General features: G+C 53.3%; 6 protein-coding genes across 6 annotated transcripts; 4 read left to right on the top strand and 2 right to left on the bottom strand.

Moving 5' to 3' along the window:
- Nucleotides 1-980: 980 nt before the first annotated feature.
- PV09_07597 (aconitate hydratase, mitochondrial) lies at nt 981-4,547 on the top strand. Its single transcript, XM_016361380.1, has 8 exons — nt 981-1,200; nt 1,378-2,074; nt 2,134-2,239; nt 2,295-2,310; nt 2,463-2,961; nt 3,030-3,467; nt 3,531-3,817; nt 3,891-4,547. Exons 1-8 carry the CDS (start codon nt 1,162-1,164, stop codon nt 4,158-4,160), a joined length of 2,352 nt encoding a protein of 783 aa, XP_016210706.1. The 5' UTR covers nt 981-1,161; the 3' UTR covers nt 4,161-4,547.
- On the bottom strand, nt 4,199-6,960 carry PV09_07596 (uncharacterized protein). The gene is made up of 2 exons (XM_016361379.1): nt 6,805-6,960; nt 4,199-6,711 (listed from the first exon to the last, which is right to left on the bottom strand). Exons 1-2 carry the CDS (start codon nt 6,815-6,817, stop codon nt 4,823-4,825), a joined length of 1,902 nt encoding a protein of 633 aa, XP_016210705.1. The 5' UTR covers nt 6,818-6,960; the 3' UTR covers nt 4,199-4,822.
- Nucleotides 6,961-7,033: 73 nt separating this feature from the next.
- On the top strand, nt 7,034-8,800 carry PV09_07595 (uncharacterized protein). The gene is made up of 4 exons (XM_016361378.1): nt 7,034-7,455; nt 7,516-7,551; nt 7,623-7,724; nt 7,795-8,800. Exons 1-4 carry the CDS (start codon nt 7,281-7,283, stop codon nt 8,286-8,288), a joined length of 807 nt encoding a protein of 268 aa, XP_016210704.1. The 5' UTR covers nt 7,034-7,280; the 3' UTR covers nt 8,289-8,800.
- Nucleotides 8,801-12,597: 3,797 nt separating this feature from the next.
- On the bottom strand, nt 12,598-14,708 carry PV09_07594 (uncharacterized protein; the record flags this gene model as incomplete). The annotated part of the gene is made up of 6 exons (XM_016361377.1): nt 12,598-12,909; nt 12,963-13,178; nt 13,236-13,570; nt 13,628-13,894; nt 13,974-14,248; nt 14,341-14,708. 6 exons carry the CDS (start codon nt 14,706-14,708, stop codon nt 12,598-12,600), a joined length of 1,773 nt encoding a protein of 590 aa, XP_016210703.1.
- Nucleotides 14,709-15,355: 647 nt separating this feature from the next.
- On the top strand, nt 15,356-16,787 carry PV09_07593 (uncharacterized protein; the record flags this gene model as incomplete). Its single annotated transcript, XM_016361376.1, has 3 exons — nt 15,356-15,997; nt 16,048-16,133; nt 16,184-16,787. The coding sequence occupies 3 exons, from the start codon at nt 15,356-15,358 to the stop codon at nt 16,785-16,787; spliced, it is 1,332 nt and encodes a 443-aa protein (XP_016210702.1).
- A 1,867-nt stretch (nt 16,788-18,654) lies between these two features.
- On the top strand, nt 18,655-20,841 carry PV09_07592 (uncharacterized protein). The gene is made up of 2 exons (XM_016361375.1): nt 18,655-18,891; nt 18,944-20,841. The coding sequence occupies exons 1-2, from the start codon at nt 18,794-18,796 to the stop codon at nt 20,742-20,744; spliced, it is 1,899 nt and encodes a 632-aa protein (XP_016210701.1). The 5' UTR covers nt 18,655-18,793; the 3' UTR covers nt 20,745-20,841.
- The last annotated feature ends 465 nt before the right edge of the window (nt 20,842-21,306 follow it).

Raw genomic sequence — 21,306 nt, 5'->3', positions numbered from 1 at the left:
GGCAGTACAGCATATACTTGTATGATCGGCAATTTGCACGCTCGGAGACGGCTGCAATCACTCTGGCTTGGCATCGTCCCGTTGGGATCAGGCTCGGCCGGGTGAAGCTGGCCGCCTGGCTCGCTCCAGGCGGGGAGGCAAGATTTGGAGGATGGGCCGTTGCTGATAGGCAGAGATGATGCTTGGATCCGCGTAGTCGTAGTAGTCGCTTCTCAAACGCCCACGCCCAGCCATGCGCAGAGGGAAGCACGAGCTGGCGACGCCAACGGGGTCTCCAGCTTGCACGTTAGTTATTGGCCTGGGCGAAGGACACGGCGTCCGTCTGGCCGAGCAGTGAGCGGACTCGCCATGGCGCGCGGCACGCTCCGTCGTCTCCTGGGCACAACGCAGCCAGATGCCGAACTCGTTTCCGGCGAATGAACAGGCGCGGCGCACGTGACCCGACGCCGGCCGCAGGAGGGTTGGTAAAGGCGACGCAACGATTGGCCGCGGCTTTGGCACAGGCACGTGCCGGCGCCTTGGGGGACACACGGCTGCGCTTGGGCAGGCGACGGAGCCGAGCTAGCTGGCGAGCATGAGGCTGAAGGAAAGGCGAGCGACGGCCGTCCACATCCGAGCGACGAGAAATTTTTTTCCCTCGTTCGCTTCTCCCGCGGGCGAGCGGGCGACAGCACCAGAGGCAGACGGGCTGGACCAATCACGGGCGCGTGATTAGTGGGCAGGGCCGGGTTGCGCAAGCGGCTGCCCGCACATGGGCATCGCGGCCGGCGCGCCAGAAGACGAATGGGACGCCCGCCATTGCAATTGAGGCTGAATGCGCAGGGCCGGGCGAACCGCCTGGCGCTGGCGGCCAACGTCAGGACGGACGCGAGGGTGCAGGCAAAGCGACTCGGCTGAGCGAGGCCGGCAACCGGGAAAAGCTCTCGTGGTCGAGCTGTGCGCAGGCCTCGGGAACGGCGCTCGGGCCAGGCGCTGCGCGACCAGCTGCTGCGTTGCTCTGGCTCCAGCGGCCGGCGATCGACCTTGACGTCGGCCTGCAACCAGCTCTCCATCCGCGCTTCTTCTTGCTTCTTCTTCCTCTTCCTCTTCTCATTCTTTTTCTTCTCCAAATCGCCCCTCTCCACTCCGCTCCATCGTGCCCCCGTTCGAGCGGCCATCACAATGCTGTCCTCGACATCAAGGCTCGCCTCCAGGCGCCTGGTATGTGTCCCTCCCGTCCTGCCCAGTCCTCGCTCGCTGCAGTGGGGTGGAAGCCAGCTGGTCCGCAGCTGTCGTGGCCAGCGGCTTCCGCCCATTGCTCGCCAGCGCCATCGTCTCTCGCCTCCGTGCGCCCGGCACGGCCTCCTCGGTCTCGCCCGCAGCTGACCCGTCGTCCAGCTTGGCCGCCGCGGCTTCGCAAGCGTCGTCGACACCTCCAAGCTCGACAGGAAGGTCGAGATGAACAACTGGGAGAAGGGCCACTACATCAACTACAAGAAGATGTACGAGAACCTGCAGGTCGTGCGCAGCAGGCTGAACAGGCCCCTCACATACGGCGAGAAGATCCTCTACTCGCACTTGGACAACCCGCACGAGCAGGACATCGAGCGGGGCGTCTCCTACCTCAAGCTGCGTCCGGACCGCGTGGCCTGCCAGGACGCCACGGCCCAGATGGCCATCCTGCAGTTCATGTCGGCCGGCATGCCGTCCGTGGCCACGCCCACCACCGTCCACTGCGACCACCTGATCGAGGCCCAGGTTGGCGGCCCCCAGGATCTGGCCCGGGCCAAGGAGATCAACAGGGAGGTGTACGACTTCCTGTCCAGCTCGTGCGCAAAGTACAACATCGGCTTCTGGCGGCCCGGCTCGGGCATCATCCACCAGATCATCCTGGAGAACTACGCCTTCCCCGGTGGCCTGCTCATCGGCACCGACTCGCACACGCCCAATGCCGGTGGTCTGGGCATGGTCGCCATCGGCGTCGGTGGTGCCGACGCCGTCGACGTCATGGCGAACCTGCCCTGGGAGCTGAAGGCCCCCAAGTACATTGGTGTCAAGCTGACCGGCAAGCTCTCGGGCTGGACCGCGCCGAAGGGTAAGCCTTGGACAGTCTTCTCGTCGTCCCACTCGCCGCCATGCTTACCGTTTCCGTAGACATCATCCTCAAGGTCGCCGGTATCCTGACCGTCAAGGGTGGCACCGGTGCCATTGTTGAATACTTCGGCCCGGGCACCGAATCGCTGTCTGCAACTGGCATGGGGTATGTTTCCCAACTCTGCCGACTCTACTCGAACTGAGCGCTAACGACGGAACAGAACGATCTGCAACATGGTAATCAAGAATTTTTCCTTGCCTTTTTGACTTTGTCTTGCGACTGGAATCGGAGCGACGGCGCCCTCGCCAAGATTCAATCCAGATGCTCTGGCCCTCCGGTCGCAAGCTCGCTTGAAAAAAGAGTACGGCGGTCCTAACTGTGCAAACAGGGTGCTGAAATCGGTGCTACAACTTCGCTCTTCCCATTCAACGACAGAATGTACGACTACCTCGTTGCCACCAAGCGCAAGGCCATCGGTGACCTCGCTCGCGAGTACGCTGCCGAACTCCACGAGGACGAAGGCGCCGAATATGACCAGCTCATCGAGATCGACTTGAACACGCTCGAGCCACACATCAACGGCCCCTTCACCCCGGATCTTGCCACTCCAATCTCCAAGTTCAAGGACGCGGTCAAGGAGAATGGCTGGCCAGAGGAGCTCAAGGTCGGTCTGATCGGTTCTTGCACCAACTCTTCGTACGAGGACATGTCTCGCGCTGCTTCCATCGCCACGGATGCCATGGAGCACGGCCTCAAGTCAAAGGCCATCTTCACCGTCACCCCAGGCTCCGAGCAGATTCGTGCCACCATCGAGCGTGACGGTCAGATGAAGACCTTTGAAGAGTTCGGCGGCATGGTCCTCGCCAACGCCTGTGGTCCTTGCATCGGTACGTACTCCTCCCGCGTGTCGCATCGAAACTTTGTCATTGTCGACTGACAGCCCAACGTTTTGTAGGCCAGTGGGACCGCAAAGATGTCAAGAAGGGTGAACCAAACTCGATCATCTCCTCCTACAACCGCAACTTCACCGGCCGTAACGACGCAAACCCGGCCACACACGCCTTCGTCACCTCGCCTGATCTCGTCGTGGCCATGAGCATCGCTGGCAAACTCACCTTCAACCCGCTCACCGACACCCTGAAGGACAAGGACGGCAAGGAGTTCAAGCTCAAGGAACCGTCGGGTGACGGCCTTCCCAAGAACGGTTACGATGCCGGCGAAAACACGTACCAGGCCCCACCGGCTGACAGAGAGTCCGTTCAAGTCAAGGTCTCGCCTACGTCGGACCGACTGCAGATTCTGGAGAAGTTCGAGCCCTGGGATGGCAAGGATGCGCTCAACATTCCCATCCTGATCAAGGCTAAGGGCAAGACGACCACGGACCACATCTCAAGTGAGTTTTGATACCCGATGCGGCTCTTCTTTGCTCAACCCTAGTGACTGACATGCACGACAGTGGCCGGTCCTTGGCTGAAGTACCGTGGCCATCTTGACAACATCTCGAACAACATGCTCATCGGTGCCGTCAACGCGGCCAACGGCGAGGCGAACAAGGTCAAGAACCAGATCACCGGCGAATGGGGCCCCGTCCCAGCTACCGCCCGCGACTACAAGCAGAAGGGCATCAAGTGGGTGGTCATCGGTGACTGGAACTACGGCGAAGGTTCATCCCGTGAACACGCTGCTCTTGAACCAAGACATCTCGGCGGTTTGGCCATCATCACCAGGTCGTTCGCTCGTATTGTAAGTCTCACCTTTCCCCTTTGATCCTCCGTTCGACGAAGGCGAATGACGGACTGACTTTGGACAAAACCAGCACGAGACGAACCTGAAGAAGCAGGGTATGCTGCCACTCACCTTCACCAACCCGGAAGACTACGACAGAATCAACCCAGACGACAAGGTCGACCTTCTGTGCACAGAACTCGCTGTCGGCAAGCCTATCACCCTGCGCGTCCACCCCGCTGATGGCGGCAAGCCTTTTGACATCAAGCTCAGCCACACCTTCAACGAGGGTCAGATCGAGTGGTTCAAGAACGGCAGCGCTCTCAACACCATGGCTAAACAGGCCGCCGCCAAGGCATAGACGCATTTAGGGATGTACCATGTGTGTATGTGTATGATCAAGAGAAAAAAAAAGCCGGTTGCAGAGAGAGACAGAGAGGGACGGGGGAAACCGAATAAATAAAAAAAAGAGGACGAAGAGTGAAACTTTTTCTTTATATTGTTATGTGAGTGTGTGTGTGTGTGTGTGTGTTTTTGTGTTTGTGTGCATCTCTCTCTTTGTGCTGGGATACGCTTCCAAAGACTGAGATGATGAAACTCTGCGCTGTTTTGGCTGTTGCACAAGTACATAGGATTCTCCTTCCATCTCTCGGTTCGTGAGATCTGGCGTAGAACATGACAATGTGTATGGTTCGTTTCCTTTTTTTTTCCCGCCCAACTTTTTTGCCACCTTTTTTTTTGGTCTTGTTCCATTTTTTTTTTAAAAAAAAAAAATATTAAAAAAAATTAATTTTTTTTTGGTGGTATCTAACTATTCAGTTTCTCAAATCGTTGCACCACGAATCCTTAACATTTCTCTCAAGTTTCTACTCGAGTCTAGGTAGGGACGCCGGATGAATGTGTTTACGCCTTATTTTTTTGGTTCTTCTTCTTCTTTTCTTTTCTTTTCTCCCCCCTTTTTCATTCCCTTCTCTTTTCTCCCGGCCGGGCACACGTTGTGCGGGAGGGAGTTGTGCATTCCGACTACGCGAACAAACCGCATCCGACGAGGAAGCTGACGGCAAACCACGACGGCCACCATACGAGCCAGACGACCAGGCTGGTCCATAAGCCGTGGATCCACCAGCCTGTCATGGCCATGTTGAGCACGTCGCCGAGGGCCAGGCCGTCGATGCCTGAGAGCGAGGCGGCGGCGGCGATGACGACGGGCGGCGACAGCGCCGTCAGGGCGAGGACCTGGACCAGGTTGCGAGGCAGGCTGGAGGGGCGGCGGGCCGTGGGAAGCGGGCGCACGAAGGAGAAGGGCGCGCTGAGCAGGCCCACGATAAGGCTGAGGCTGAAGTTGAGCGTGGCGAGCGCGGACAGGAACAGGCCGGTCAGCATGAGGGCGAAGCACTGCAGCAGCGTGAGCTCCTGGGCGGAGGGACGGCGCAGCAGGCGGGGGAGCGCGGCGGCCACGAGGTACGGGAGGGGCAGGGTGACGACGGCGAAGACGCCGAACGCGCGCTCGAGCGCGGACAGCGGCAGGTGGTTGAAGGCGTACAGCGGGAGTAGGCCCAGAAAGTGGAAGGCGGTGAGGAGGATCATGGGGAGGAAGAGGTGGCGCTCCGACACGGAGAGTTGTGCGGCGGCGGGCGTAGGGCCGTGCCCGTTCTTGGCGGGAGCGGCGACGAGCGGCGCCTTCTCGGCCGGGGTGGACGCCCCCGTCGGCGAGGACGACGCGGGCGGCGCGGACGAAGGGGCGGCGGGCCGGCCGCTCTGGACCCAGAGCGCTATGCTCATGATGGTGAAGCTGCCGGCGACGAGCATGGCGCTGGGCAGGTAGGTGCCGATGCTGACGAAGCGGTTCGAGTGCATAAGCAGGTAGAAGAAGAAGCTCTGGTGCAGGTGCTCGAGCAGGTTGTTCAGGCTTCGGAACAGGCCCTCGACCGTCCTGCCGAGGCTCATCTCGTCGTGCCAGCCGTCGCCGACGGTCTGCAGCGTGATCGCGTCGACGTGGTACGGGATGAAGCTGCTGTGCGGGCCGGTTGCGTGGCCGAGGCCCTGGTTCAGCATGCCGCGCAGCATCGTCTGCAGACGCGCCGCGTACGAGTCGTCGTGGTCCCACATGCGCTGGAGCGTGCATTGGATGCCCATCTGCCCGCTCGCTATGTTGACGGCCGTGTTGAACAGGTCCAGGTTCGGCAGCTGCCCGTTGATGCCGTCGTACACGACGTGCAGCTTGTCGAAGCGGTGGCCCCACGGTCCGGCCGGGTAGTCGAGGGCGACGGCGCCTTGCAGCGCGCCGCTCTTCAGGGGCAGAGGCGCGACGAAGACGGGGTTGTGCGCGTCGTGGTAGGCATCCACCCAGGCCTGCGAGCCGGCCGTGCTGTCGCCCGTGATGAGGAAGATGATGTCCTTCGACCACAGCGACCAGCGCGAGAAGTAGCGCGCCAGCGTGAGCACCAGAGCCACGCCGCTGTAGTTGACGTCGCCCTTCATGTTTCTCCACGCGCCGATGAGCACCATCGCCTCCGTTGCGTCCGCCCGGGGGCCCCGCAGCACCGCGTACACGTTCTCTCCGGCCTTTATGCTGCCGCCGCCAGCCGTGTAGTTGTACTGCTGCGTCGCCACCTTGAGGCCCTGGCTCTTGAAGATGTCCCGTGTGCGCGCCACTCGCTCGGCATCAGGAACATGCTCGAGGGCGGCAACCTCGTGCCTGTACGCCCGGAACACATTGTGCTCTGAACCGCCAAAATACGTGTGGACCTGGCCCGGAAGCAGCGCGTTCTCGCTCACGTACGTCCGGCGCGAATACTCGTTCAAGGGGAGAAGGCAGAGCCACCCGATGCCTATGACGGTCAAGATGGTCGACAGTGCCGGCACCGCGCGCAGAATCTTCTGATCCTGCCGCAGGGCGAGGATGATGTTTGCTACAGAAAGAATAAGCCAAGTGTGCAGCCATGGGAAGCGCTGTTTAGAGTGTGAAGGGGACGGGGAGAGGCTCGTTGGAGTCGTCTACGTACAGAGCGCAGCCATGGAGCCGGGAAAGGAGAGAGAAAAAGAGAGAGAGAGCGAGGGAGCCGCGTCACCGAGTCATCGCTTGAGGGAGTCGCGGAAATGCTGATCCTGATCCTGACAGATTCGATTTACACGTTCGGTGTCGAGAGCGAGGTGAAACCACCTGGCCGCTAACGAACCAGAAGCACGAGCACGGCTGGAGTGCGGGCCCCTGGTGATCTCACACATTCCATCTGCGGACGTCGCCGGCGGAGGTCGCGCGACAGCAAATCGTCCTCCCAGCCTCCTCCAGCACATCTCCTGCATCGTCGAGCCTGCGGTTTGCTGCAGTCTTGGTTTCGCTTCCTGTCCGGCCACCTCCCTCTGCGACTTCCAAACGCATCCGCCAGAGAGAGAGAGAGAGGCGGCGCATGGCGTGAAACGGCGCGCAGAAGGCTTGGATCTACTCAACAACCGCTTTGACGCCTCCAGCTCGTCCACAATGGCATCATCCTTCCCGCAAATGAACCCACAGCGGATACGGAGCTACATTCTTCGCCTACCGCTCTGCACCCGTCTCATATGCATCTTGATCGTGGCTTTCTGGGTCGCCGGCATAAGCCATGGCTTCCAGAACTGGGCGTCGCTTGCGCCCGAGGCCGTCTTCTCCGGATCCAGTACGTTGCTGGGATGATTGCCTTGGTCTGGCGAGAGGGCGGATGCTGACGGCAGCGCAGTGCATCGATTGAACACCTATCCCTTCTTGCATCTGGGTACGTCTCTCCGTGGCTCACGTTGCTGCGCGCAAAGGGCCAAGCCAGAGTCTAACACAGATGGTGCTCAGGCCTGATACATACGCTGGCGAACCTACTCGCCCTGACGCCGCTGTTGGAACGCTTTGAATCCGAACATGGCACGCTCGTCACGATTGTCATGTTCACAGGCCGTACGTCTCACCCATCTCGAAACGTCAGCAGCACCGTCGGAAACGCGACAGCTAACAGGAATATTTGCAGCATTTGCCACATTCCCAGCAGCGATCTACCTGCTGATCGCCTACATTTTCGGCATCCACACCCCCATACTCGGCGCCAGCATATGGGTCTTCCTTCTGCTCGCTTCCTCCATCGTCCAGCAATCCAAGACGCAGCCCTACATCGCGCCGCCCGCCTTTCTCAACTTGCCCCAGACGTACCGCATCCCCACAGCCGCCCTGCCCATACTCATCATCTTGCTTACCTCTTTCCTGTCGACGCTGCACGTCATCCCCGCGACCAGTCTGCTGGGCCACCTGGCCGGCGCGCTGATCGGTTACCTGTGGGGCCTGGGGTATATCAAGTTTTTGGCGCCGCCTGAGAAGGTGCTCAGATGGATTGAGGCGAAGTTGAACTTGTTGGGCAGGATACCGCACTATGTCAGTGTGGACCAGAAGGTGTTTGGGAGATATGGGATCCTGCCGCAGACGGCCAGCGTCCCTGTATCGAGCAGCAGTGCCATACCCATGGTATAGCACTTGCCACCGACATGTATGTGTCACAACAGGGGACATCTAATCGCGTTTGTTGACAACAATCGATGCGGACGCAGGGGCGCTGGTTTTTGGAATGTGCTGATACGGTCTTACGCATGGTGTTTCTGGGCGAGCAACTTTCTTGAGTCATGGATTTGCAAAGGGGAAAAAAGCATGGTTAGAGAACGTTCGGCGATCATCCTGGGTTTAGATATTTATGCCAGAGATGTCTATTTAAAGTCACGACTGTCTTCCTGCCAAGCAGCCCTCTTTGAGCCGACCCGGAAAGCTGGAGCATCTGGATTTAAGACGTCCCGCATCATGATCGCCTGTTGGGGATCACTAGGGCAAGATGCCAAATTTGATGTGTTGAATTTCACCCAAAACAAGCACTGAGTATCTCCCACGTCCTGATCGTCTGCATCCGGAGACAGTCCCGTAATTCCCTCAAAAAGATCGTTCCGAACTCGAAGTCTGCCGGATATCTTGGAGAGAAACGATTCGAATGCGAGCCAAAGTTTCTGAAGGCGCTCTCAAGAGCGGCTTCTTTTTTAACAGACGTAAGATAGAACTGCGTTTCCTTGGTCCTGGTTTACGCGTGTCGCAGAGCACGTACATGGATTAACAAAAAGGGGCTCTCAGGCGGCTTGAAAGACTTCATGTTGAGTCAGGCACAGTTACGCGCTTGTGTAAACAGCGGTCAAAGCACTCCCGCAGCACTCAATTCGATGCTTCTTCATTATCACTGAGAAACCAGTTTGCAGGTTCTCGGCAACAGTATATGATCGAATTGCCCTATGCTGAATCATCCAGCTCCCTAGTCTCAACCATGTACGCTCTTTTTACCCTTTGGCATTACAACGTATCTCAACAAATAACATCTGATCATCCACACAGCGCAATGGGCTAGTTCAAACACATTGTTATTGTCATCGGTAGCAAGATAACTTGCCTTCAGAACACCAACATGAATATCCTAAAAAGGAATTTCACTCTTTGCGAATGGCTTCTCCATTGAGGTTCTCCTCATCATTCTTGCTATGAAGCGTAACGGTGACTTCACCAGTCAGCTTTTCGTCAACGCTGGGCAAGAACCAAGTCAATATAACGCCGACCCCGCTGAAAGCAATCGTGGTAAGGAAGACGGTGCGGTACGCATCAGAAGAGGCGACCTTATACGCGCTTGCTCCAACGGCAAGGATCTCTGGTGTCAGCCCTTGCACTGAGGAGAAATCGCCACTCGCATATGCAGCCAAGAAGGCGCCTGTTGATGAAGCTGGAAGTCCCGCATCTGTAAGGGCCTTGGGAACCTGCTGCGGGATGGTCTCAGCTAGCCGGTTGTTTAGAACGACGGTGTATATCGTTCCGCAAAGTGTGGAAACAAACGATCTAGACGAGCCACCGATACCCAGAGCGGTTCCGATCTCTCTCTGGTCGTCGATCGCGATGGTTGCACACGTCGAGGTCAAGCACTCGTTCGCGCCAATGAATGTCGTGCCTAGGAGAAGGAGCACGATGGCTCGGGTTGGTGTGTCGGGGGTGCACGTGGCCATCGCCGCGAGCAGCGCACCGCCAGAGAAAAAGCAGAAGCGAATTACCCAGTGCATCTTCCTTTTGGTGCCAAAGCCAGCCAATATCTCTCCCAGAGTGATCCCGGCTCCGACGACCGCGGACGCCCATCCAGCCCACATCTTGCGCCCGTCGGCGTAAAGTGTGTTGACCATGGATGGCCAGATGATGGCGAACGCGTAGTACACGCTCGCCCCAATCGACCAAATCAGGATGTTGAGAAACCATCCACGGTTGCGGAGGATGTGCATTGGCAAGAGTGGCCTTTTGCTGAATTAGCGAGAAACGTGCAGGTGCGCAGCAATGGACTAACTCTTTCAGCGGTACATATGCTTCGTATAAGAAGAAACCTGCGAGCAGGAGAAATCCCACGACAATAGTTGAGATGACGTGTGCGCTTTTCCATTCATACTGCGAACCGCCCCAGGAGAGTCCCATGAGAAACAGCAGCAAACCGAGAGTCGCCATGAAAGTGCCGACATAGTCAAAGTTTTTGAGGTACTCGAGCTTCTTTCCAGCTCCATGCTTCATCCCAAAGCTTGGTGGATAGTAACAAAAATACCTGGCCGTGTCAGCTTTTAAAGTTCATCGAGGCCTGTAGGGGAAATTCCGTACCAGGCCGCGGTGCAGAGAAAGTTCATCGCCGTCAGGACGTAAAAGGTTCCCCTCCAGCCAACGCTAGATTCATAGGCAAAGGCATATCCGATGGGAGGGCCGAAAGCATTGGGCAGAATAAGCCATAAATAACAGTATCCATTCGCCAAAACACGATGCTTCATTGGTACCAGCTCTCCGACGGCGAAAACGAAGGAGAGCTGAGCTGACGAGCCCAGGCCGATGAGGGTTTCACCTGCTATCATTGCTGAATACCATTAGGTCTAAACGATAAATATGCCAGGGACTACGCGCCGTACCAGGAATATTGGGCGCTACTGCACAGACAATGCTTCCTAGTAGTGCCAAAGCAGACCCAATTATGAAGAACCATCGACGCCCGAAGATGTCTGATGGCAGTTAGTTCGGTGTCTTTTGCATTCTTAACATGCTATACCAGTAAGACGCCCAACTATCATCAGTCCAACGGCACCTGTCAGCGTGTAGGTCAAGGCGACCCAGGTCAGATCAGGGCTTGGACCGATGTCTTCATTGATAATGGAGAGCAGGGGGGCAATGAATGAAAATCCAGCCACGCCGCAGCTGACGCTGAGTCCTATTGCAAACATAGAGCCAAGGAAATATACACTTGTATAGTAACCCTTTGGAATCTCCGTATCGTCGATGGCAAAGGTTTTGCCCGTCGCATCATTCTGGTCCCCATGCTCGTGTCCGCGCTGCTTCTCGTTCTTGAGATTCTCCATTTCGTCGTTCGTCACTGCTGACTTGGTCATATCGGTCTGAGCCTGCGAAGACGCCATGATTCACGCAAAGCAACATCAAGCAACGCGACCTTGTGCGCGCACCCACAGCAGGCAAATCGGCTTTATGCTCGCTTCTGATCGACGTCGCATCGCCCATTCGCCGGGTAACAAGTGCCGCCGCGCGCTGCGCGAATTACCTTTTGGCGCTAACGAATCGCTGGGTCCGGGACCTTTTCGATGCGTCTTCAGGCCGATTTTCCCGAGAATGCGGTGTCCGACTTTCAGATGAAAGGGCACTAGCAGCCTGTGGAGGAAATAATCTTCCCTGGACAATTTTCCTGAGAGAAGCGCGGCATAGGATTTGTTGCCGCAAGGGGGAAGATACACCCATTTCTTGGATTTGGCAAGTACACTGTTTCGAGTTGAGAATGTACTCGGGTTCCTATGTTGTCGACCTCACCTGGTTTGGAGAGTGAGTTTTCTATGTTCCAAAGCCGTTGAACTGTACAACTCGTCTTTATTTAGCTTTCTCTCTAGAGATATGTTTTCCCTCTGAATGATCACTCCTGGATGCAGAGGATGCTCGGAACAATTCGGCCATCAGAGACGCATACACACTTCCGCAGAAGTATCAAAGCCGTGGTTGCCATTGCTGTGCTTACTTTGATCTGTTGGGAGTGTGGAAAAGCGGGAAATGCATCTTAGTGCTGTCATGTACATGATATTGGCGTCACCAAGCCCTTTCCGCTTAACTAGAAGGTTACAATAAAACAAAAAAGAGTGTGATTTGAAAGCCACAATTGAGATGCTATTGCTTGTCCAAACAGGCTTACTCTTGGCACAATTCCAATTTTTTTTTCTTTTTCTTTGAGAAGATCGAACCTGGCGTGATGTACAATACATTGCGTAGCACACTTGTGACGCTAGGCAGTATTCATGACGTCGGCGAATCTGAAAACAGCATTGCCTTAGCGACTTGACCAAATGTTATACTTAGAGGACTATAAAGTGGTTTATTGCATTTCATAATTGTCCAGAAACTGGTTCAAAGCATGCGAATTTCAAGAATACTCTGGGATGCGGGAGCTTACTCCGGTGAAGGCATATATGGAAGTTCTTGAGAGACGAAGTTCACAGGCTGCGATCTAGGACACCAACGCTTTTTTTGTGCCCCAAAGGAAAAATGGACGAATGAGTCGAGAGAACTGCGCTCGACAAGTGTTCATGCCTGCCGGCGGTATTAGGCTGAACCTTCTCGAGCATTTTCTGCATGAAACATGTACTACATCGAGCCAAGCAATATCTTCTAAGAAAAGAAATACAACAATATATTGATAAATACGGACTATAGCTTGAGAGACTCACATGCATAGATCGCTTCATCAATCTTCGTTGCTGTCCTCAGCTGCTTCAATGGCTAGGGTCTGAAGTAGGCCAACCCGTTTTTGCATATTCGGACCCATCTTCGCGCTCGCCTCTCGAGTGATGCCGTTGATGCCTCTCACTGCCTCATTGCACCAAGCCGTGAACTCTTTCCGGGCTTCGTTCCACTTGCTGTCCTCGATGGTCGCCAGATTCTCCATCTTATCGATGGCCTTGCGAATGTAGTTCTCGGAGATCAGAACGTAAGCGGATGAAACATCTGCAATCGCTGATACCTGTCCCTGAATTTGCATCGCGGAAGAAAGAATTTTCTGCAGACTTCTTGTCAGAAATCATGTCGAAACAAGCACAGGGAGCCACTGACTCTCTTGCTGGTGCTTCTGAGCCGGATGGACTCAACTTTGTCGTCTTGCATCTTGATGTTGCGATTGAGCACCTCGAGGAAGTCATCGACTTCCTGCATCGTGTTCTTGGAAATGTTGTTTTCCATCATCGAAAAGAAGGTGACCAGACGGCCTAGTTGCGCCTTCAACTGGCCAAGTTCGTTGGTAGACCTTTGAAGGATAGCCAGAATATCTTTCTAGGAACGGTCAGCATGCCCTACGAAGTCCCGGCCGCATTAATGGTGCTGCTTTACCAATTCTAGTTCTTGTCGGTCCAGTCGTTCCAAATCTGCACTGGCTTTAGCAAGATTCTTCTGCGCTTCAGACAGCCGGTCTCTTTTGTTTGCAAGTTCGAGCTGTTTTCTTTCCAATTCGTCTTCGAGCCTGGCCAACTCGTTGCGCGCTGCATTTCGTTCATCTTTAGCTTGCTTCTTCATTCTTCGGCGCTCATCTCTAGCTTCTTCAATGATTTTTCTCTGTCGCTCGTGCTGTTTCAAGTAGTGAGCGTCACGAGCATCTTCATCTTCATGATATTGTTTCTTTGACATTCCAAATAGAGCACTACTAAGATCGTATAAGAAACCTCTCTCTTTGACGTATTAGTGACATATGGCTGTGACTCAACTTGAAGCCAAGGGACACTTACGGCGTTGAATGTACGGCTCTTCTGGAGCTAGCTGTTGGGCCATCAGCAATTCACTGTAGGGATCGGGCTCCGGCAGGGGAGGCAAATTGTTCAATCTTTGCACCTCCTTTTCTGCCTTCAGAACCTTCTGGGCTGCTTGAGATATCCCTGCCTTTAGTGCTTCGATTGACTTAAGAATCGCTTGTTGTTCAATGCTATACGCTTTCTGACTTTGCTTCGCATCATGGCGGGAATTAGCCACGACCTCCCCGTCTTTATGGATCACAGCTAGAAGGTATCAGCCTCTGTGCTTGTGAAAAATGCCGTTACGCTATAGAAGGAAGCCGGGTATTCCAATGCTACTTACCGATGTTTTCCAGCGCGTTTGCGCTTAGGTGGTTGATCACGTAGTACCAATACTCAAACTTCTTTTGAATCTCCTCGCATTCTTTGGAGCAGTCCGCTGCCTGCTTTTTCAAGAGCTCCATTTCTGGCTTTAAGTTATCTTTGGCATCTTCCTCGTTCTCAAGGAGCTCAACAATGTAGCTGAGACGCCCACCATCTTTCATCATGGACCTTGCCACGACGCTGATCTTGTGCATTCGTTTCTGTGCATCCAAAAAAGCCAAACGTCCGATGTCACTGCAGTGCATAAGATTTGTGTGGAAATACTTAGATCTTTGGCTCTGGTGGTAAGCATGAGAGACTTCAAGTGCTGCGCAGAGGATTCTTACGGTAGCGTTCCGACCTGCAATGTTCCTTGCTCATTCATGATCTTTGTGCTCTTCACCTCAAGGCCAGCAACTTTCTTGTCTGCTGCAGTCTTGATCAAAAAAGCCATTACGGATATAGCAGTCGGAGCAGCCTCAAGTGGCTCGGCCCAATCGCTATTTGCAAGAATGTTGTCCTTCTTTACTTCTCGCAATGCTCTACGGCAGGCTCTCTGAACTTGCTTTGCGTACCTACCGCGAGAGGAGCCCGTGCCACCATCTGTGTTATACTCGTCATCGGTATCTTGATCATATTGGGCGGCACTATCAGAAGGTGTATAGGCTGGCAATGGCTCGTCGGTCTCACTTCGTTGGTCTTCACCGCGATCCATTGTCACTTTGGTAACACTGAAGTCTTTGAGTCGGGACGAGAAGGAACTAGTTTTGGGGAGGACATTTTCAATGCAGCGCTGTGGTAGAAGGCTAAATACTGGGATAGCCCCCATGTAAGGCGGCTTGCTCAGAGTGTTCCATTGGCTGAATCAATCCTTTCGAGGGCAACTCGGCTCAATGTTATGGACGAGGGGCATGAAGGAATATAGTTCAAGCTGAATATCAACTAACCCTAAATGGTCCGGTAACTTTCCTTTAAAGGTATTTCTTGAGCTCAGATGACGGGCACAATTCACCCATCTCGAGTTCTGGACCAGCCACACACCTTTGACCGGTAGGGCACATATCTGACACAGCCTGTTTATTTGTGCGGCATTTTCCGTCATGCAGCTCGGCTGCCAATACAAGCGATTAAGAGCCTTGGCAGCCTGATTGATCCGCTTGAGGCACTGAGCTCATGCGTCAGAATTGAGAATCGAGTCAAACTTTTGCTCATGGATTGCTCACGGTGATGCGAAAGGCCAAGAATATTAAGCGATGTTGTGCTCGTGTCTTCGATGTGGCTTTATGATCTCTCGACATATATCCTGGGAGTCAAACTTCTCTGTTGCGAAAAGCCTGTAGCTCAACGTGGTCACGAAAAACAATGGAAGATCTCATTTCCAAGGTTGAAGAGATAAACCTGTCTTTACTTGGCTCCAAATCATCCCTATGTACCGTGCAGAGCAACGCAAAGAACGAAATCGGCACAGAAGTACAGGAAATTCGCAAGGCTTTACATCAGAGTAGCCAAGAGCTCGAATATGTCAATGTCGAAGTTAGCGGGCTACTAGAAGATATAAATAAGCACGCGGGGAAAGAATTGAAAAACCTACAACCCCAAATGAAATGGCTTGAATCGCATGTTGGCAGCATAGTATACAGTCTTGAGAAGGCTGAAGCTAAGATCAGTTCGGCTATGGGTGGAAGTATGGCTTTCCAAAGCTCTTTGATGGACATTGAGCAAGAAATAGCCACCAAGCGGAGAGACTTGACAGAAGCAAAACAAGAGAGTGCAAACTTGAAATCCAAGGCGCTCAAAGACAAGAAGGAGAGCCTGAAGCTCATCCGAGAGACAGAGAAGGAGATCGCTGAGAAAGATCAAAGCATCCAGACCAAGACAGATGAAGCATCGACCTTGCGTTCGGAACTGTCAATCCAACGAAGTCAGTTGGATTCTTTGAACGCGGACCTGGAGAAAGCGCAACAGCGAGCCCGGCGAAAGAAAGAAAAAGCTTGGGGTGGTGGAGTAAGTAGATTGATTCTTAATGACCACAGCAAGCGCGCTAAAACCGCCAGCTCATGGCCATATCGGGCATACTCTTGGCTCCAGTAACTGGTGGGGCATCTCTTGTTCTGACTGCTGGAGGAGCTGGCTACGGCACGTGAGTGCTTGTGAATTGAGGCCACAATGCCACCGCTGACCAATAATCAGTGCCAAAGCAGTCGAATATGACACTGTCAAAGATCATATACGGGACTTGCGATCGAGAATATCAACCACGGAGGCCAGAGTTCTTGAGGCTGATCGCCGAATTGTCGAATTAACCACCGAGAAAAGTTCTCTCGAGAGTCGGCTGCAGCGGTTGAAGAGTACGCTCAAGTCTGAAGAAGCGACCCGATCTCGCATTCAGAAAGACATTGGCCGAGCAGACCAGCTGACGGTGGAAATCGCCTTGCTCCAGAAGCACGCACAGGCGGAATCGTCCAAAGTGCGCGAGTGCGTTCGAGAGCTCGGCGCCCTGAAGTCCAAACTGCATGAAGTGGCTACGCAGATCAGCAAAGAAGCGACACAGCTCACTATCGGCTCAAGCGACATGGCGACCGCGAAAGGCGCGAATGCTGCGCAAAAGCGACTCCAGGAACGTAATAAGAAGGCGATTGAGAGCCTGGCTGAAGCGATGTCCAATGCCCAGCTGAAGATCCCCACTTTGCTTCCCACTACTGGAACGTATTTTTTGGAGGGAAAAGCAGAGAAGGATCAAGCCGTTGTTTCATCGATTGCCGTGAGTAAAATGCCCCGGCTCACCGCAAACTAGGTTTGGTCAGCATACATCATCAGCTTAGTGTTAGCTCGGTATGTTGGTCGTATTCTTATGACTGTCCTCTAAGGTGAGAAAGAAGGATTGGTTGTTGATGGAGCAGGAACGGCAGAAGGCTTTATCATTTGAGGTTGGACAAGATTCCTGTGTACAGATTGGTCGCGAACTATTTAACTTCTTGAAAAAACATGCAACGCATCCAGGTGCTGCGTGACTTTGATGCCGGTAATTACGCAAGTGCGGCACTTGCGATGGCTCAAATCTCTTGTGTTCTACCAAGCAAATTTTTCTCCTACCAAGCTTTCACTTATGTCCCACAACTTTTCAGCCTTAGCCGAGTCGATCGCGTACGCTGGGACTTTTCCAATCTGGCAGTCGCTTAAATACAATCCATACTCATCTCTACTCAGTGTCCCCAACTTGGGATCCAGCGCTGCCACCATGGTTGTACTAGCTCCCTGTTGCAATGTCTTCGGCACGATATTCATTGCCTTGTGAGCCTTCTGAATCCAATCTCGATCCACGTGCCTCTGAAGCTCAGACTCGATTTCTCCGGGGTGCAGGACGATGCTGGTGACACCGTATTTCTCGTGTAGTCGTTTGTTAAGGCCTACAGTGTAGAGGCTGTTGGCGCACTTGCTCTGCCCATATGCCGCCATCGGAATGTAAGTCATTTCTTCATCTGCAGCCAAACCGGACATTTTCATCAATGCGATGTTGGGCTTTTCGCTCTCCGGAAGTTGCGACACTCGCTTTTCAAAGTTGATGTCGCTTGCGCGGAGACCGGAAGTTATGCTTGCCAGGCTGCTAACATTAACGATACGAGTACGTCCAACAGGCGAGGTCTTCGCCGAAGCGAGTATCTTGGGCATTAGCAGATTGGTGAAAAGGAAGTGTCCGAGGTGATTGGTGGCAAAATGCATCTCGACTCCATCTTCACTGAGCGTGCGTTCCGGAAGTAACATGACGCCTGCGTTGTTAACCACAATGTCGATTGTGGGAATGTTGTTCCATGAGAGGACTTCTGCCGCGGCCTTCCTGACGGACCTCTGGGAACTCAAGTCGAGAACCAAGAGGCGAAAGTCTACGCCAGGGTAATCAGACTCGAGGCTCTCCAGACATTCGTGAAGCTTAGCTTGGGACCTTCCGGCAAGGATTACGGAACGTGGAGATTGCGAGGCGAAAGCTGTCGCTGTCGAAAATCCGATTCCGAGCTTGTTTACGCCCGTGATGATGATCGTGCGGCCTTTGACAGAGTCGGAAAAAGCCTTGGCGACAGACGAGGCTTCTGTCGTTGCACCGTATTCTGGGAAGGATGTTGACACCATTTGGGCGTTGACAATGGTTGGTTCTTTAATTCGCAACGTTCCTGTTCTCAGCCGGATCGGAGATCTTTAACAGCCAGTTGAAATGATGAGTGCTGATCGTGCAGCTGTACATGGACAAAATGCTGCACATACTTATACTTGATTTCTCGTCTAGTATACGGACGATGCAATGGAAACTGGCTGTCAACCACCAGCGACGTCGCAAGGCTGTGGTCACCAGCCTTGTAGGGCATGCTCTGAAAAAACCTCGGAAAAGCTCATCGCTGACTGGCTGCTCGGACTAGCATTGTCGCAATTTGAGGGCGGATAACATTAACTTGGGATCCGATATTACCATTTTCGTTTTTGGTCGGTCTGTGGGACCGTGTATTCCAACAGTTGCTCATCGCGGTACGTCAATGATTCCGCCGACGAAACCGAAACTGTTCAGCTCGATTTCGACCAATCAGAACCTGCAGAGTCCGAGCCAACCAATGGGCTTCGTCCACCCTTGCGCAACTATGCATCCACTGTCCTCTCGTCATGACACCAGCGATGTCGTCGAATGCGCTCCTTCGATCAGCTGCCATGCATTCCTCGAATGGAGGCGATAGATTTCCGACCGGAGGCTTGTCTTTCTCTCCAGGAACGTAGTTTCAACGGGATATTCTCACTTAGGGGGACAATTGTCCAAAAATGACACACTCTCAACGAAACGCTACTCAAACGAAGGCTGTCAAGCAGGCTTCAGGGAGAAATGCGCCAAAGGTGAAAACAGCTTGTCGCACCTGCAAGTAGGTAGAGCCTTATCTCACGCGTAGCGTTGGTGGCTGACAGAAACCATAGAGTTCGTAAGGTCAAATGCGATGAAGCTCGCCCTGCATGCAATCGATGCATCAAATCGGGCCGTTCATGTGAAGGCTATGGGATCTGGGGAGGAGGTACTAGCAGTGTAGCCGCTCAAATTACGCAGTCTATTTCTCCGCACTGTACCGACAATGTACGGCCCAAGGTCCGCATATCGCGAAAGGAATCCAACTCTTATGTGAAGACATTCCAGCCCAATCCTGGACCGTTGAAGTTGCCAGGAACTGAGTCATCTTCAACTCGTACAGCCCAAGAAGAATTGAGCCAGATTGTTCAAGCGAGGCGCGTTCAAGACTTCTCTAACCAGCTTCCAACCACAAAAGGCTACGAATGCATTTTTTATTCCATCCCTCCAGTTATCCCGATGGTTTCAAGATTGGAAGAAGAATCTAATTTGATGTCCTGGTTCCAGGAAATCACGTCCAGGAAGCTCACGGGTGCATTTTTATCTGAATTTTGGACGTCTTTCCTGCTTCAGGTTTGCTACAGCGAGCCACCGGTGTGGCACGGAGTTCTGGCACTGACGTCTGCCCACAAAAAGGAGCTACTGCAATTACCTGGTGTAGCCCCGGTAGATGAACTATTCACCTTGAAGGCGTACAGTAAAGCAATACGTTGTCTCGAACCGCACTTCCACGACCAGACTGTATCGTCACGAAGGGTCACATTGATTACATGTATACTATTCGTGTGTCTGGAATTAATCCAGAAACATTATGCCGCTGCAGTATCACATTTGTCCAGTGGTTTGAAATTGATAGAGCAATTCGAGCACGATTTGGACGGAGACGGCTTCAGAGCAGTCGTCAACGACTACACATCCCAACTCATATACGAAGCCTTCTTGAAGCTTTCACTGCAGGTCGCTCTGCTCGGATACAGAAATTTTGATCCAGGTTTCATTCTGAATCGTCGAATTGCCTCGGAGACTCGGCCAAAATTCTTGTCTATCGAGGAAGCCAAAGAGCTGCTCGATAAGCTTCTCTTTCGGGCTCTCGAGATCGGCAATGTGAGCAGGAAGGAACACCTCTCACAGCAGGCTCAAGCTGCGCTGCTTTGCGAAAAAAAGGCATTACAGACTGAAATAAATTCCTGGTGGGAAGCATTCAATGTATACGTCGTTGACAAAATCTCGTCACTGCCTCCGAAAAGTAAAGCTGGCGTCATTATATTGCGCATGTATTACGCAATGGCCATTATCATTACGGAGGCATGTCAGTATCCGCACCTTGAAACGGTCTATGATGCTCTGACGCCTCAGTTTTTCGCGATCATGGAATATGCGACCAAAATGTGGACAATTGTGGCCGGATGGCACGCGCAATTGGGGATCAATCAATTTCCTGGAGACGAGAGAGGCTCGATCATCGACATCGGTTGGATTCCAGCAGTGTACTATACTGCTATAAAATGCCGCGTCCGTAGACTCCGACTGTATGCAATACAGCTGCTCGAGGCCACCCTCCACACCGAGGGCATTTGGGATGCGACCGTAGCGGCCTCTGTTGCTCGCGAGGTGATGCGTATTGAAGACGGCACTGAGCAGGAATTGTGCGTAAATGAAGTTTACCAGGTCGTTTGTATGCCGTCGCAAGAAGAGATATCACCGCCGACGTTACCGGAGTCGCAACGAGTGCATGGTGTCGAAGTCGCATATTCAGGTGAGGGAAATCTCAGCGTTGAGGTGACATGCCGCAGAAGGTGGGAAAATGGGAATTGGGAAGAAATACACAGAACATACAATCCTAAGATGAGAGTTTGGACAGATCAGACGCATTAGATGATGGATGATGTATGATGCATAGTAAATCATGATAGATCATAGAGATGAACTTTGACGCGTAGATCCACGCCTGCTAGTTTGGCGTGTTGTTTTTTTAGCATCTGACATGTTTTGTTTTATGTTATAGATGACCTGTGACATGCTTGGAACGATCTCGACGTCCCATTTGCTTTGGGTCTCTGCGATTGACGAATTTAGATCAAAAAATTGAATCACTTATCGCACTGAACTCTTGTGGATATAAGTTAAATCACTGGTAATTATATGTCACGTACGGTCATAGGATGAGGAAAACTGGAGTCCCCCGAGACTCCATTCGAGCCCAGCTCTGTATTTTTACTTCCCTGAATTGGAAAACTGTACATAGGTTCCTGCTTCCCGGATGTGTTCCGTACAATATGCAGGGTTCGTGCTGCGCATCCGAATGATTGGCTAGTGTTGCCCACCCCCTCTCTCACCGCCTCTTCCCACCGTCTTTTCCCACCGTCTTTTCCCACCGTCTTTTCCCACCGTCTTTTCCCACCGTCTTTTCCCACCGTCTTTTCCCACCGTCTTTTCC

The sequence above is a fragment of the Verruconis gallopava genome (assembly GCF_000836295.1).
Source record: "Verruconis gallopava strain CBS 43764 unplaced genomic scaffold supercont1.31, whole genome shotgun sequence".
Lineage (NCBI taxonomy): Eukaryota > Fungi > Ascomycota > Dothideomycetes > Venturiales > Sympoventuriaceae > Verruconis > Verruconis gallopava.
Note: the sequence above shows the minus strand (reverse complement) of the source record. Positions and strands in the feature narration are given on the sequence as shown.

Coding starts and splice junctions, on each gene's coding strand:
- PV09_07595 (XM_016361378.1), top strand. CDS start 7,281: ATGGCATCATCCTTCCCGCAAATGAACCCACAGCGGATACGGAGCTAC. Junction 7,552..7,622: donor CTATCCCTTCTTGCATCTGG/GTACGTCTCTCC, acceptor GATGGTGCTCAG/GCCTGATACATACGCTGGCG. Junction 7,725..7,794: donor GATTGTCATGTTCACAGGCC/GTACGTCTCACC, acceptor GAATATTTGCAG/CATTTGCCACATTCCCAGCA.
- PV09_07592 (XM_016361375.1), top strand. CDS start 18,794: ATGACACACTCTCAACGAAACGCTACTCAAACGAAGGCTGTCAAGCAG. Junction 18,892..18,943: donor ACAGCTTGTCGCACCTGCAA/GTAGGTAGAGCC, acceptor CAGAAACCATAG/AGTTCGTAAGGTCAAATGCG.
- PV09_07597 (XM_016361380.1), top strand. CDS start 1,162: ATGCTGTCCTCGACATCAAGGCTCGCCTCCAGGCGCCTG. Junction 1,201..1,377: donor GGCTCGCCTCCAGGCGCCTG/GTATGTGTCCCT, acceptor CCCGTCGTCCAG/CTTGGCCGCCGCGGCTTCGC. Junction 3,818..3,890: donor CCAGGTCGTTCGCTCGTATT/GTAAGTCTCACC, acceptor GGACAAAACCAG/CACGAGACGAACCTGAAGAA.